The 14870-nt window shown below is 42.2% G+C and overlaps 1 protein-coding gene across 5 annotated transcripts in view; it reads right to left on the bottom strand.

Moving 5' to 3' along the window:
* Positions 1-2937: 2937 nt before the first annotated feature.
* Positions 2938-14870, bottom strand: part of LOC311042418 (neurobeachin-like protein 2) — a 67705-nt gene continuing 55772 nt past the window's right edge. For 3 of the 5 annotated variants that reach the window (XM_084053134.1, XM_084053135.1, XM_084053136.1), the window contains 11 exons: positions 14630-14727; positions 12894-13007; positions 12449-12532; positions 11861-11970; positions 10292-10464; positions 8596-8690; positions 8279-8395; positions 7389-7550; positions 6597-6745; positions 5859-5994; positions 2938-5545 (listed from right to left, as the gene is read on the bottom strand). In XM_084053134.1, coding sequence (XP_083909260.1) covers positions 5438-5545; positions 5859-5994; positions 6597-6745; positions 7389-7550; positions 8279-8395; positions 8596-8690; positions 10292-10464; positions 11861-11970; positions 12449-12532; positions 12894-13007; positions 14630-14727 — 1346 coding nt within the window. In that variant the 3' untranslated portion in view covers positions 2938-5437. The remainder of the gene's footprint in view (positions 5546-5858; positions 5995-6596; positions 6746-7388; positions 7551-8278; positions 8396-8595; positions 8691-10291; positions 10465-11860; positions 11971-12448; positions 12533-12893; positions 13008-14629; positions 14728-14870) is intronic. The other 2 variants (XR_014600506.1, XR_014600507.1) reach the window with 2 other exon arrangements.

The following is a 14870-nucleotide window of genomic DNA, read 5'->3' as shown; positions in this document are numbered from 1 at the left end:
ACAGAATTCAATGTCAAAATAAGACAAAATAAATACCGGCACTCACAAAAAAGTCCTTCTGGTACTTTTAATTAATGGCACAGGCAGACCACAAACGCCTTTCGACGTGAAGCCTTCCTCAGCGTGATCGAACCCAGGACCATCCTGCTCTGCACCCATGCCAACCACTGAACCACCGCAAAGAATAACCCATATGTTTGGTTCAAACCAACCAGTCCATAAACGAGGTACATCACAACGACTTGTTCGTGTCTAAAAAAAGACATGACAATGCAGAACCCTTAACCCTGGGTATTATGTTGAGCAGGAGCGCTATGCGTGGTCATACGTGGGTGAGAACTTCGCAGTGCAGTGAAAGGTGGCCATAAAAAGTCATGATCTCCTGGCCCTCTGGGCTCTGGCCCAGGAAGTACTTAGATGCTACAGAAGAGGGGGGTGGGGGGTGTTGGAAGGGAGAGTTGGAAGGGAGAGTTGGGGTCAGAGTGGAGGGAGGGGTTTGGGTTTGTGGGTTGTTGCGGCTATTGGCACGTTCGACTCAGACAACACCCAAGATTGCGAGAGCTCACGTTAGCCCTCATCTCCTCCCCTCCATCTCCCAGCCTCCTTCCAATCCAGACCCTGCAGGGTCAGAGGAGGAGAAGCCTCCTCCGCAAAACAACCGAGAGCGAGGTGTCAACTCCTCCTACCATTGTGGACGAGCACAGACATCCTTCACCCCCCCCCCCCACCCCCACTTCCCCCATTCTCTTTCTCTGCTTGGATTGACTGACTGAGATGTAGGGGGGAGTGGATCTACAAGTTGGTTTTATCACCCCCTACCCTACTTCTTTCCTCTATGCTACCCCTGGAGGTGTTTACGACAAGGCTGGCAGGATGTTCAACCCACCATGGGATCAAAGGACTCCTCTTCAAGTAAAATGTGCCTTTGCCTGCTCGTGACCTCTTCCACCCCCGATAGGGTTAAAACGCATCATCACACAGACACAAGCCAACGGAGGAGAGTTTCTACAGCAGAGGACTCGGGCCTGTCCTGGGACAGCATGTCAGCAGTGCGGTTCGCAGAAGAATCAATCTTCATTTTCGACCCAATTATGGACAATCATGCTCAGGATGTGGGCTGTGGGTGTTTGGAATAGCAAGTCGATGGATTTCAGCAACAAAAAAAAAAAAAAGATTGGGGAAACAAGTTAACAACCATCAACATTCTGATGCTTTTTAAAGTCTGATTTGATGAAGTGTTTCCTTTTTTGACTGCCTTACAGTGGTTCCCTAACTGTTTAGCTCGAGACCCAAATGAGAAATGTGATGTCTCCCCCCAGGATCCAAACTAGTGAAAATAGAAGCTCACAACGCATCTCAATGCTATTTTCAGCTTTCTGCTATTTTCCCTAGTTCTTATGTTTTTTTCATTTATGGAATTTCTTAGATTGTTTTGGTTTGTTTTTAAATTGAACAAATTCTTATGAAATATGATTCAGATGTTTTAAAAAAAAAAGTATTTTGGAATAATAAAAAAGATATGTAGGAAAACCAAAAAAGGGATATTTACCCACAAACACTGCACTATGGCTCTGTTCACACTGGTAGCCCAAATCCTGTCAGATAGGAGTCAGATTGGTTTGATCAAGTCTGAACAGTAAAAATCAGTTTTCAACCACATTCCTAGGTGGTTTGAAATGCTATTCAAATCTGATTTCTAAAGATGTGTTTCAGTCTAGAATCTGGACACTGAAGCCTGATTTATACTTTGTTGTACGACGGTGTTGCTCAGATCTACAAGACCACAATGCATTGTGAGCTTATAGATCAGCTTTTTTCTCTGCGAGCAACACCGTCAGTATCATGGTTGGAATCAGGTCAGTATCATATCAGTATTCAGGTCACTATCATCATGATCAGTATCGTGTCAGTATCATGTCAGTAGTATCATGGTCAGTATAATCTCAGTATCATGGTCAGTATAATGGCAGTATCATAGTCAGTATAATGTCAGTAGTATCATGGTCAGTATAATGTCAGTATCATAGTCAGTATAATGTCAGTATCATGGTCAGTAGTCTCATGGTCAATCATGTCCTATCATGGTCAGTATCACGGTTAGTATCAATTCAATCTGGGAACACATCGTCAAATAAAAAGGAAAAATAGCGCCACCAGCGTTTTTCACTTTTGCATTTGCGCAGCTCTGAATCTGTTCTTGAGAGATTAGTATCAATCAAGCAGTTCTCCCACTTATGTTGTTAGTCATTACCACAGCAGGCAATGCAGATAGGTGGATGATGTCTGAATACACAAACCCGATCTGATCACATGCAAATAACAGTGTGGACAGTCAGTCCTAAAGATCAGATCTGAGAAACAAATCGGATTTGCCTGCAGTCTGAACAAAGCTTTATATAGAATACAACTGTACACTGTGGCAAATACCAGCTCAGTGGCCTTGTGGTTAGAGTGACCGCCCTAAAGATTGGGAGGTCAAGGTTCAATCCCTGGCCAAGTCATACCAAAGACTATAAAAATGGCATCCAATGCCTCCCTGCTTGGCACTCAGCATCAAGAGTTGGATTGGGGCTAAAGTCCTCTAGTCTATGGTGGGTTGTGACAAACTAGCATCATATCCAGGAGACGTACATGTACATCAATCTGCCTCACACTATGGCGAAAGGCGATAGTCTTTGTGCTATGCGCTACATGGCTCGAGAATCGTTGGTTCCCACGGCCAATTACTTACTGTGACAGATACAGACGAATGAACAGCATCATGTGATGCAGCTGATATCTTCCAAGACCAGTTTCAATGAAATGTAACCCTCCAAACAACTCAGATGCTTAATGGAACTGTACAGACAGACAGACAGACAGACAGACAAACAGACATCAACAGTATCACATGGCTGCTGGTTATGATATAAAAAAAAAAGAAGGCAGACAGCTTAGTTTTGAAAAAGCATGTGCATTTCTTTCCCCAGAAATCTTCAAAGAACAATACAAACATTAAAACTGATTTAAAAGAAGGTGGAACAAGTCAGATTTCAAGACAGTGCTGGCCTGACTTAAAGCCTGATCCATTCTCTGCCACACAGCACTGTCGCTCGTTGGAAATGATAGTTTTTCTACGAGGGACAACGTTGTGTGCTGGAATATGAAGTAAACTTAAGGCTTCAGTTGGAATGGAACAAATTTAAGACACTCAAAATAGTCCAGCAGTTATATACAGCACATACAGTATAATGCAGAACCCTGACCCATTCAGTGGTCATTGACTGAATTGTGTGATAATCAAACAGCATGATAAGCGAGCCAGAATTATGACCTAATCAAAATACATTCATAACACGTACAGCAAGGAAATGCAGCAATATTGTACAGGTAACAGTTTGCAAACTGGCAAAGTATTAGTAATTGTGTGTGTGTGTGTGTGTGTGTGTGTGTGTGTGTGTGTGTGTGTGTGTGTGTGTGTGTGTGTGTGTGTGCTGCTTACACACACATAAAAAGCATTTCTTCTTTGCACAGACCACCTCGAACACGCATAACCCGTTAATTAAAACCCAGAGGTTTTTAGGTGATCTAAATAAAATGTGACAGCAGACAAGTGAAACGTGATCTTGACTTTCACAGGGATGCACAGCAAAAATCCTTTAAAAAAAAAAAGAAAAAGTGTTTTCTATGCTGTTTTTCACAGGGTTGTTCTGTGCATTACCTACAGAGACATGGAGAGAAAACGGGTGCTCCATTTTGTTGGTATTGCATTTACCCAAACAGTTCCCTTAGTTTCGTCTCCCCTCCATCATGACAGTGCATAACAATTAAGTCGCTCCGGCCGCAGGAGCGAGGAGCTGGCAGGAGGAACATTCCTCTGTTCACTCGACAGTCTCTCCGTTCATGTACTTCACAGTCATCTCCCCCTCCTTTAAATGGTTTCAGTGCTTCGCAAAACGAACATGACACACAGTATGCATTCAGCGAACAGCTAACAGAACATTAGGCTAATTAACAATGATGCAGGCAGGGTGTGTAATGTATAAATTGTTTTGGTGCAGAGGGCAGAGTCCTCATTGACATACAGTAGAATAAAGTGTGCTAAAATGCGCGACAGAGAGCAGCAGCGGCTGCAAGACAGAGAATACAAACAGATATACAATGGAGATCATTGCGTGCAAATGGCTGGAGATACATAGATGCAAAAGGCACTTTTCAGTTTCGATTTAAAAACATCTAGACTATACTAATATAGTCAATAGTATTGAAAACCGAAACTATCTCAGAGCAGATGTTTATAGGGATCAAACAATGGCATTTTCTCCTCCATGTAAGGCAACAGAAGACATCTCTTCACAAGGTTCATAATATCCAATGTCTAAAACTGTAGAAGGTGGATGTATTTATCATTAAAGCAGTTATTGCTTTAACATGAACAAGATTGCTTAGGGCCAAAAGGGCATTAGTAAACATGCACACAGGCACGCACACACATACGTATGCATACTGTACACACACACACACACACACACACACACTCTACAGCCACAGTTTTAAACGCAGACGCAGACAAAGCCAACCCTCTTGTGGTGTTTACCAGTATTGCAACATGGAAATCTCTCCCACAATAATTGTATTCAGTTGTTAGTTTCGAGGAGGGTTGGGAAATGCCATGGCTACACACACACACACACACACACACACACACACACACACACACACACACACACACACACACACACACACACACACACACACACAGTTAGGGTAGCCGTTCCCAACATTTTGTGGATCAGGGCCCACTTCTCATCACAAAAACGAAGCATTCTCCCATCTGACCACTGCCGTGTTAAGTGATCAGATGGGTGGGCCGTGTGCATTTATCAGAGTTTTTTCAGTTGTTTTGAAAATTTAAATTTAAATTTTCTTGTTATCAATAAAATCATAGTGTCAATTATTTTGGGGGCCCATTTGCAATATCCTCACGTCCCACCAGTGGGACCCTGCCCACAGATTGAGAATCGCTGGGTTAGGGAGTTCACAGATACTCTGTGTGAGTCCATTCTGCGTCTGTCTGCACCACAGTGAATCATGGTGCGTCCCCCCCCCACCCCCCCCCCCTCGATAAGTGACTCAACCACACACTGTCATACAGCGGTTCACAACAACTTTGTTCTCCATCCCCCCCCAAAACACAAGGCCGTTCTTTGGAATGATGCTGATTGGAGAGTTTCAAAAGTCTAACATTGTTTCTTTTCCGTTGCAGAAAACAAAAGTGCACAGTGTGTACGGGTCGCTCTCCCAGAGAGCTCCGAGGAGTGAGTCAGAGTGGTAAAAGGCCTTGTCGAGTCACATGAGAGAATCACGGCCGCGCTTTCGTGTCAGTGACCTCTGGGGGGCCTTTGAATCCCGAACTGATGTTCCGCCGCCGTGGGATTGATGCCGGGACCCACGTGTATCATTTCCCAGCATGCTCGGTGGGGTTGTACTCAGTCTCTCCCGCGGACACCTGGGAAATGCGGCGCGTGGAGCCCCACAGGCGTCGAGAGAACTGACCTGACCGCACCTGAGACGGGGGGGGAGGAACAACAGGTTGAGGCCATGTGAAGACACACACACACACACACACGCAAACAAAATCCCTAACATTCAGGTTCAATGACAATAGATTTAAAAGGCAGATTATAATCTGAATGACTTCATTTCAAGTCGTTAGCATGTGATTATTCAGAGTGAGTGAGTGAGTGACACACACACACACACACACACACACACACACACACACACACACACACACACACACACACACACACACACACACACACACACACACGCACACACGCACACACACACACACACGCCCCTCCCTGGCTTCTCACCTCCTCAGGTTTCCCTGCCCCCACCACGATGAGCTTCCCGTCCTCCAGACCCACCAGGATGTGACTGCTCTCCCTGGTGACTGAGACACTCCTGATGGGGACCTTCAGGACCAAGGTCGCCTCCACCGAACTCAGGCTGTCAAACAAACCAAGGCAGAGAATAGGGCAACTGTTGATTATTTTCTTAGTGATTGAACGAATATTGAAATGTTTTAAAATGTTTTTTTTTTATATATCAATGCCCTTATTTCATACTTCATCTAACAACAGTGTAATGCAAAAATAGTGAAAATAACAGATCTATAAGCTGAGCTTGTATTTTTTTTTTTTGCATTGTCACATATGCATCTCAAATATTATGAAAGTAAGGAAAGAGGAAGCACAGAGAGGGGACTGAGGTGTGACTCAGGTCAGGAGAAGGAAATGGAACCCATGCCGTTGCAGGTCAGGTCTGAGCGGTTTGTGCAGTGAACCAACTATTTGAGCCATCAAAATAGACAACATCCTGTGTATTGGATTTTGCATAATTTTCTTTGGTCACTATTTCATTGTTGTTATTCATTACTATCTTTCCTTTTTATTTATGCGTTCAAGAAGTACAACAAATAAAAAACATATGGATGGATATCGATCCATCCATATGTTTTATATTTGTTGTACTTCTTTTCTCTCACTCTGAAAAGTATTGTGTATTGCGGCTTTGAAAGTTTATTATTATCATAACAGTGTGTTTGGTACCTGAAGAGGTCTCGTATGTGCAGGTTGCCCTGCAAGGTGCCCACGATGACGTAGTCAGACACCAGGTGCAGAGCTGTCACCTGCTCCTCCATGGAGGAGGACGACAGCAGACAGCCGTTCACTGAGTACACATGGAGCGAATACTTCCCCTTGAAGGAAAATGAACAAATATATACTGTATATCGTCATATGAACAGACAGAGATGGGCAGTATTTCTGTTACATGCATTTCGAATGTGTATCGTTTGATTATGATTACTTTGCTATTTGTTTTTGATAGGCATTACAAATCTCTATGCAGTTTGTGATAAAATGCTCCTGAAATTTTTATTTTTGTATTTACACAAAACACTTTGGGCAAGAAAGTCACAGACTTGTAACGTGTAAGAACTAGCAAGTTAATAGAATTAAATAGGAAATCTGTATCTTTGTTACACGTAATGCATGTTCCCAGAGGACGTTGTGAAATGAACCCATTTCACATCACACTCATCAGTGGTGTAAATCTAAGCAATAAGAACAAATGCAGTCATGTAAACAGACAGCCCCTTATCAGATACACAGAAATAAAAAATATAAGTGGTAAGTAAAGACAGTTTTATACAAAGCTGCGCACTGGCGTCTCGCACCGGAAATAGCTGATCTACAAGCTCACAACAAGCTTGTGGAACATCTCATTTGAGTGCCAGACACGATGCACTATCAAGTATAATTCAGGTGTAAGAAACCTGAGAAAAACAAGTGTGTCTGTATTTACGTTTGTAATGTATGGGAGTGTATGGAGCTCCCTACCTTTCCTCCCGAGGATCCTTCCAGAGACGTCTGAACCACGATGTGTCCCTCCATGCCCACCTGCAGCTGAGAGATGGTAGCCGGCACGCAGCTCTCGCCTGGAGGCCGCAACGACCGTAGGAACTGCCCTCTTCGGATGCCGTGCACGATCACCGTGCCGTCCTGACACGCAGCAGAGAGCGGGACAAATTACTAGTATGTATGATGTATGTTCCTATGTCCAAAATAAACACCTCTTTATCACCACATCTCAACACAAGGTCATGACAGTTCAGATATTCAAGCTCTAAGTTGATTTCTGACATAATGGTGCATTTTGGTGGTCAAAGGTCAATGTCAAAAAGGTCCGTTATAGATTAACCTATTAGGTGAATAGGACTTGTGAACTATTCATGGTAAAAGGATGAAACTAATGAAGCTTGTCTCAAGCCATTTCACCTCCCTGTATTAAGTTACCTCGATGACGTAAGATAATTATATAAATTGGCGTCAAAGTTTGGCATTTCACAGCTCAACTACACATACTTCTAGGTCGCCCTTGTTACATAATGTGATGATAATATTTAGACTATGTAAATTGTATATTGTCTATATTGTTACATATCTGAGATTCATTTGGTTAGGTACTGGTTGGTATTTGGTACTGGCTGGTTTATATTTTTAGTTTCTGAATTGTAATCTAAAATGTGTGCACTATATTTGTGTATTTGTATCCAATTACAGGCTGTTTGCTTAATAAATTATAACATCTTATAATATAACAATCAGAAAATCAATAAATGTTTGTATTACTCTAATACAGTACTACCTTATTAGTTCTAGCCCTACTAGCCACCAATTAGTGGATTCTTGTAACTCATGAAATATAATGTTAACCTCTGAACTCTCACCTTTGACCCTGAGACAGCCATGTCCAGTTCAGTGCTGATGGCCACACAGGTGACCTCCTGGTCGTGGCCACAGAGGACCTGCACTGGACGAGGAGACAGACCACTGGAGAAGCCCCCCTAGACCACAGAGAACACAGCTACATAACATAACACTTATGTACATGTATGGATATTTGTACTAATTACTAATATACTAAACTATATACTTCTCACACACACACACACACACACACACACACACACACACACACACACACACACACACACACACACACACACACACACACACACACACACACACACACACATGTGTTTACCTGCTGTAGAACCTGCCACACCATGCAGGTTGTGTCTCTAGAACCAGAGATGAGGTAGATACCACACAGATCCAGGGCCAGACATGTAACCACATCTGCAGAGAGAACACACACAGCATGGATTACTTTATTATTATTATTAGACTCTTCTTATCCCCCAGGGGTCTACTCCTTATTCCCCCTCTACACCAACACTCTTTGATGAAACTAGCTGAAACAAAATGTTAATTCAGGCTGAGTGTCAGGCTAGATCTACAAGCTCGTAGATCTTCTATTTTGGCCCAATGTTCACTCCAGAACAGGGACGCTAGGGTTTATGTGGTTCAACTAAAATATGAGCAGCACTGGTATCAAGTGGTTAGACATCAGAACACCAGCTAAATTATTAAAATGTAGGCTTAAAAATGAGAAATGAGGTAGCACTGTCATGTCAATCATTGTAACTTAATAAGATAACAAGAAAAGACACTAATCACATTTCATTCTGTAAACAATAACACATGGCCTTAATGTTTCAACCTTTGTGAACTTCCTGTTTATGACCGTTGCCACGGGACACAACAAACGATCACAGAAACAGCTGTGAGTTTGCTTATAGCCAGCCAACAGAAAATATGCACATGGCTTTTCTGTTCATTACTTGATTTGTTTTCAATTTGCTCGTGATGTAAACAGCTGGCAGGATGTTGGAAGGATGTTGACAAGTGTTTCCTTGCATCTTATAGCACATTGGTTCTCAAAGTGGGGTCCGGGGACCCCCAGGGGTCCTTGGGGAGGTTGTAGGGGGTCCCCAGCTAAATTAGTTAATATAGCATCATGTATGATGTACATCAGCTTGTACATCTGCTATTTTAATTTGTTTATCTTGCAAATGTTGGAAAATTTGATTTCTTTTCTTCTCTTTGGATGAATTTGTACTTTTTCACCGTTAGTTGATGCTTCATACTACTTAAAACCCATCTGTTTTGATGCTTTGAATTGTTTTTGTTGAATTGTTTTTCATTTGTTTTGATGCTTTGAACTGTTTTTGTTTTAACCCTGTACAGCACTTTGGTCAGCTTGGGTTGTTGTAAACGTGCTATATAAATAAAGTTTGATTTGACTTGACTTGATTTGATTCATATCCATATGAGTAAAATCGCCAGGCTCATTTGTTTATTTTTGGAAAAAGGTTCTTATATGCCACGATGCTATTGAGACCCTATGGTATTTTCTATGGAATAATTAGCTCTGTGACCCAGGGGTATAGCGGCCTCTAGTGGCAGTGATGTCAGACTTCAGTCCTCTAAGTATAGTCCAACTCAGGAGAGCTTCCCAAACTTTTCTATGCCTAGGACCCCCAAATAGCCATAGTCACACTATGATGTGTTATGAGCTTATAGATCTACAATAAAAAAATAATAATTTTAATTAAAATTAGAATAAAATGTTTATTATTTGTCATTTCCCCCTCCTTTCCAATTGGAAAGGAGGGGGACTTTGAAAACCACTGGTCCTGACGAGCGTCTATGCGAACAAAATTGTCTCTACGTCCTCCCGTGGGGGCTCCTCACTGGCAGGCGAGTCAGCAGAACAACACACAAAACAATTGTGTGTGGGGAGGAATCAATTGGCATAACGACTAAATTAGGAAGAAAAAGGGGTAAAAAGCTGAAAAACACATCAAATAAAATGAAACCCTACTGGTCCGACTCACCGATATGTCTGCAGATCCTGCCCACCAGCTTGGCCTTGCCCAGCAGGGTGACCCGCAGGCTGCAGTCCCAGTGTCCGCCACTGAACAGCAGCCGGCCATCGCTGGACACCACCAGGACCTGGGCGCTGATCCCGACCCCCGGAGCGAAAGGTCCACTCAGGAAGCGCTGCGTTCTGGACCACACAGGGAGGGAAACAGTTAGGATATCGCTGCTGTTGGAGCAAAGACCTCTTTATCTCCATATTCTAACTGTTCTTTCGTAAATTAACGCCCTACTCGATCATACGTCATTGGCGTGTTTTGTGCTTGTACCGGTAGGTCTGCTACTTTTGATATATTTTTTATTTGAATCCTGAAAAGTAACAGTTTTGGACATACTGTATGAGGTTTCCACCCAACAGAGACGGTGCAACCGTTAATCCAACAAATCGATTTAATCGATTACAAAAAATTATCAATTTTGATAAAATAATGAATTCTAGATGAAACATTTGCATTTACAGTATATTACAGACTGTACAGGATTGTTGATAATTCCCTATGTATGTACAGTTATTTTTGTTTTTTATTAATCCATTTTTATTACTACTATTTGTCCTTATGCTCTTTTATTGTTGTAAACAAGGTTGAGGAAACAAGAATTTCAAAAGATAATGCTGCTGTCAACATGGACAGATGATGGAATGGGATAGGCTGGAAGGATTGAGGGATGGAGATAGAGGGATGGAGAGATAGAGGGATGGAGAGATAGAGGGATAGAGAGAAAAGGTAAAGGAGAGGGCAACGTTTAGGTATGGTTTGCTATAAACCAGGGCAAGAGAGGGAGGAGTCTTCTATTTGCAACGTATAAGCGTGGTGACATTTAAGAGTTACATACTCTGTGAGTTCAAGTGGGTTTGCATTGTGATTTATACTGTGTTTATGTGATCTGTGTTTACTGTAGGTTTAAACTGTAACGATCCTCTAAAACATCTGCTAAAACTATTTTTTTCTTTTTTTTCTTTTTAACCCATTCAATCCGGGAACCCATCTACAAATGTCTTCTAAACAGTTTTCAGAAAATGTTGCTGTAATATCAGTGGTTCTGAAACTTTTTCATGTCAACGACCCCCAATTCATTAATTTGGTCGCGTACCCCCATCTCAAAATATTTTGTTCCAGGGACCCCGCCAGAAGAATGTGTATTCAAAGATTTGCAAAAAAAAATCAAAACAATAGCAGATCTACAACCTTATAGCGCGGCACTCAGTGCCGCACTATGAGCTTGTATATCTGCTATTGAAAAGCCAAAGTATAAACAATGGCTATAGCTAAAATCTAAAATGACACAGATGCGTTCCCGGATTGAATGGGTTAAAATTGATTAGATACAGCTTTAAAGTACTACGCTTTAAAGTAATCCTTGCTGAGCTGGAAAGCAGATAGGGCGATATAGATATCTGAGGTATGGAGCTACGGCCTTGTGTTTAACATGACAAGAGCCTTCACTACTCACTGGAATGAGGAGAACCACTCCCCCCTCTGAATGAAAGGTGAAAGGTAGGTTAAAAGACATATCGTGACACTCACTTGGGGTTGGTCACCGTGGGGTCCTTAGTAAAGGTGAAGTAGTTGGCGATGTTCTTGTCGTAGGGCAGCCAGTTGTGTGTTCCTATCAACCCGTTGGCGCTAACCGTCACCTGGCACAAAGAAACACTCTTTATGTCACATACTGTTACATGCATACATGTGGTTTCAATGCACTGAAATTCAACTGATCACAATGATACTGATTATTCATTAACCACGATACAATGTAAACTCAAGCTGTATGTATATATATTCCGGGGGGAACATTCACCAAAAATAGCAGATCTAGATCGACTCTTTTTGGCGAAGAGATATCTTACCCCTTGTGCCTAAACCTTTTAGATTTTTTTTTACAATTTTGAGAAACGTTTAAAAATAGTGAAAATAGCCGGTCTACATCCACACGTTGTCAGCATGTAGATCGGCTATTTGAACTATTTTAAAATGTTTTGGAAAATAGTAAAAACAAATTGCTGTTGGACGTAAAGGGGAAAAAATAGCAAACCAAGTACAGAACCAACCCCGGTGAACTAAGCATTAGTTCAGTATACTATAGTGGGTTTTAAATGGTTAAATCTTCCAGCCTACCAGGACGTCGGACCCCTGGATGATGGAACGATTCAGTGTCTTAGATACCACTGCCTGGACCAGAGGAAGCCCATCACTCACCACCTGAGGGTGACACACGCGCACGCACGCACGCGCACACACACACACACACACACACACACACACACACACACACACACACACACACACACACACACACACACACCAAAGAATACATTTTGAATAAAGTTGGGTGGTGACCACTTTATCCATTTATACCTTAGCTATTCATAAATAGCAGATACACAAGGTACAAGAGCTTATACATCTGCTATTTTTGAAATAAAACTAATCTTCTGGGGGTCCCTGGCACAAAACCTTTTCAGATGGGGGTCCGCGGCCAAATACATATTAATTTGGGGGTCCTTGACACGAAAATGTTTGAGAGAACCACTGTGGCTAGAGAGCATCATCTCAACTGTACCTCCACAAAGGGCCGCAGCTGGTTGAGGTGTTCAAACAGGTTGGGGGGCAGAGTGTCCAGACGAGACTGTCTCCTGGATGCGTTCTCAGAAGACATCCTGGGAGGGTGAGGCTCCTGGATGGAACATTGATTGATTGAATACTTAATTAACAGTTTGCAAAGACAAGCACAGGGGAGTACAGTACAATACAAGGTATGTTAAGAGGATTTTAAACCCAAGAAAGCACTATGGCTTGTTTCCATTGGGGTCCTCTGTACTCAATTCATCGAAAGTAACACATGGAGGGATGGGCTGAACTCAACGTACCATGTTGAACTCTACAACACATCTGGAAGCACTACAGCATTCAACAAACAACTCCTCCACCACCACACACTAGATATACCTTACACTATTCTCTTCTCTGATTGTGTGTGTGTGTGTGTGTGTGTGTGTGTGTGTGTGTGTGTGTGTGTGTGTGTGTGTGTGTGTGTGTGTGTGTGTGTGTGTGTGTGTGTGTGTGTGTGTGTGTGTGTGTGTGTGTGTGTGTGTGTGTGTGTGTGTGTGTGTGTGTGTGTGTTACCAAAGTAACGTGAAGCATGAGAACAGATCTCAGAGTCACGGCCATCCTCATAAACAGTAACACATTGATCTGTGAGACCAACGTAGAGCCTTCAAACCACTGCTTCTCAAAGTGGGGTCTGGGGACCTCCAGGGGTCTCTTTGAGGGGGTTCTAAGCCCTCTTTTAATTTTAAGCTAAAAATGATATCTTATCTAATAGCACTGTCAGTGGTAGTGCTATTAGACGATAGCCAATCTAAAAGCTCACAACGCGCCGCGACTTGTTGTGAGCTTGTACATCTGCTATTTTTAGACAAATGTTGATAAATCTCCCCTACAGAATATTTTTTTCCAATGGCGTCCATGGACCGAATACATATCGTCTCTGTCGGGTGGAAACCTCATATGTCCAAAACTGTAACTTTTCAGGATACAAATTAAAAAAATATCAAAAGCAGCAGATTTTGTCATTTTAGATTTCTTTGGCTATTCAAAAATAGCAGATATACAAGTGCATAGCGTGGCACAGAGTGCCGCGCTATGAACTTGCAGATCTGCTATTTTTGAAAAATCCTGAAAATGTGTGCAAATCTTTGAATATATATATTTTTAAAGCGAACATTTTTAACAAACATTTTTAATTTGAACTAAAATCATTTTAAACTATTAACTAAAATCTTTGCTTCTGGGGGTCCCTGGAACAAAATATTTTGAGATGGGGCTCCGCGGCCAAATGCATATCATTTTAGGGGTCCTTAACATGAAAACTTTTGAGAACCACTGATATAGCAAAATAAGCTTTTTTTTAAAAACGGTTAGGAGTTAGAAGACATTTGTAGAATATATATTCAAAGATTTGCAAAAAAAAAATCAAGATTTTTTAAAAATAGCATATATACAAGCTCATAGCACGGCACTGAGTGCTGTGCTATGAGCTTGCTGCTGATCTGCTATTTTAGAAAAATCGTGAAAAAAAATTTAATAGCCAAAGAAATCTACAATGAGAGATGCGTTCCCGGATTGAATGGATTAAAACGTCCCAAACAGGGGTCCATTTGATCCCTCCACCGCAGCAGCAAATAGACACAGTTCATATGACTCTGTAATAGTCCCCAGTCATTCCTCACACTGAGCAGATAGAACTCTGAATGATGTTACTAATCACAGGCTGTTAGCATGAGAGTGGAGTCAGACCTTGAGGAGCTGACAGGGAGTCTGGCCAAAGTTACTGATGATGCCTTCAAGGGCCTTGCGCTCGTTCTCGTTGGCGATGGCGTCCAGATCCACGGCGCCTACAGAGTCACGGGTCACAGGAGAACCGATGGACGGGTCAGACATGATGAACATAAAACCAAACACAACAACACTCACCCCTATACCAAGGACTGCATCTCATCACTCATATCCCTGGACAGACACACACACACACACACAC

The sequence above is a fragment of the Gymnoscopelus microlampas genome, assembly GCF_963454915.1.
Source record: "Gymnoscopelus microlampas genome assembly, chromosome: 3".
In the NCBI taxonomy this organism is placed as follows: domain Eukaryota; kingdom Metazoa; phylum Chordata; class Actinopteri; order Myctophiformes; family Myctophidae; genus Gymnoscopelus; species Gymnoscopelus microlampas.
Note: the sequence above shows the minus strand (reverse complement) of the source record. Positions and strands in the feature narration are given on the sequence as shown.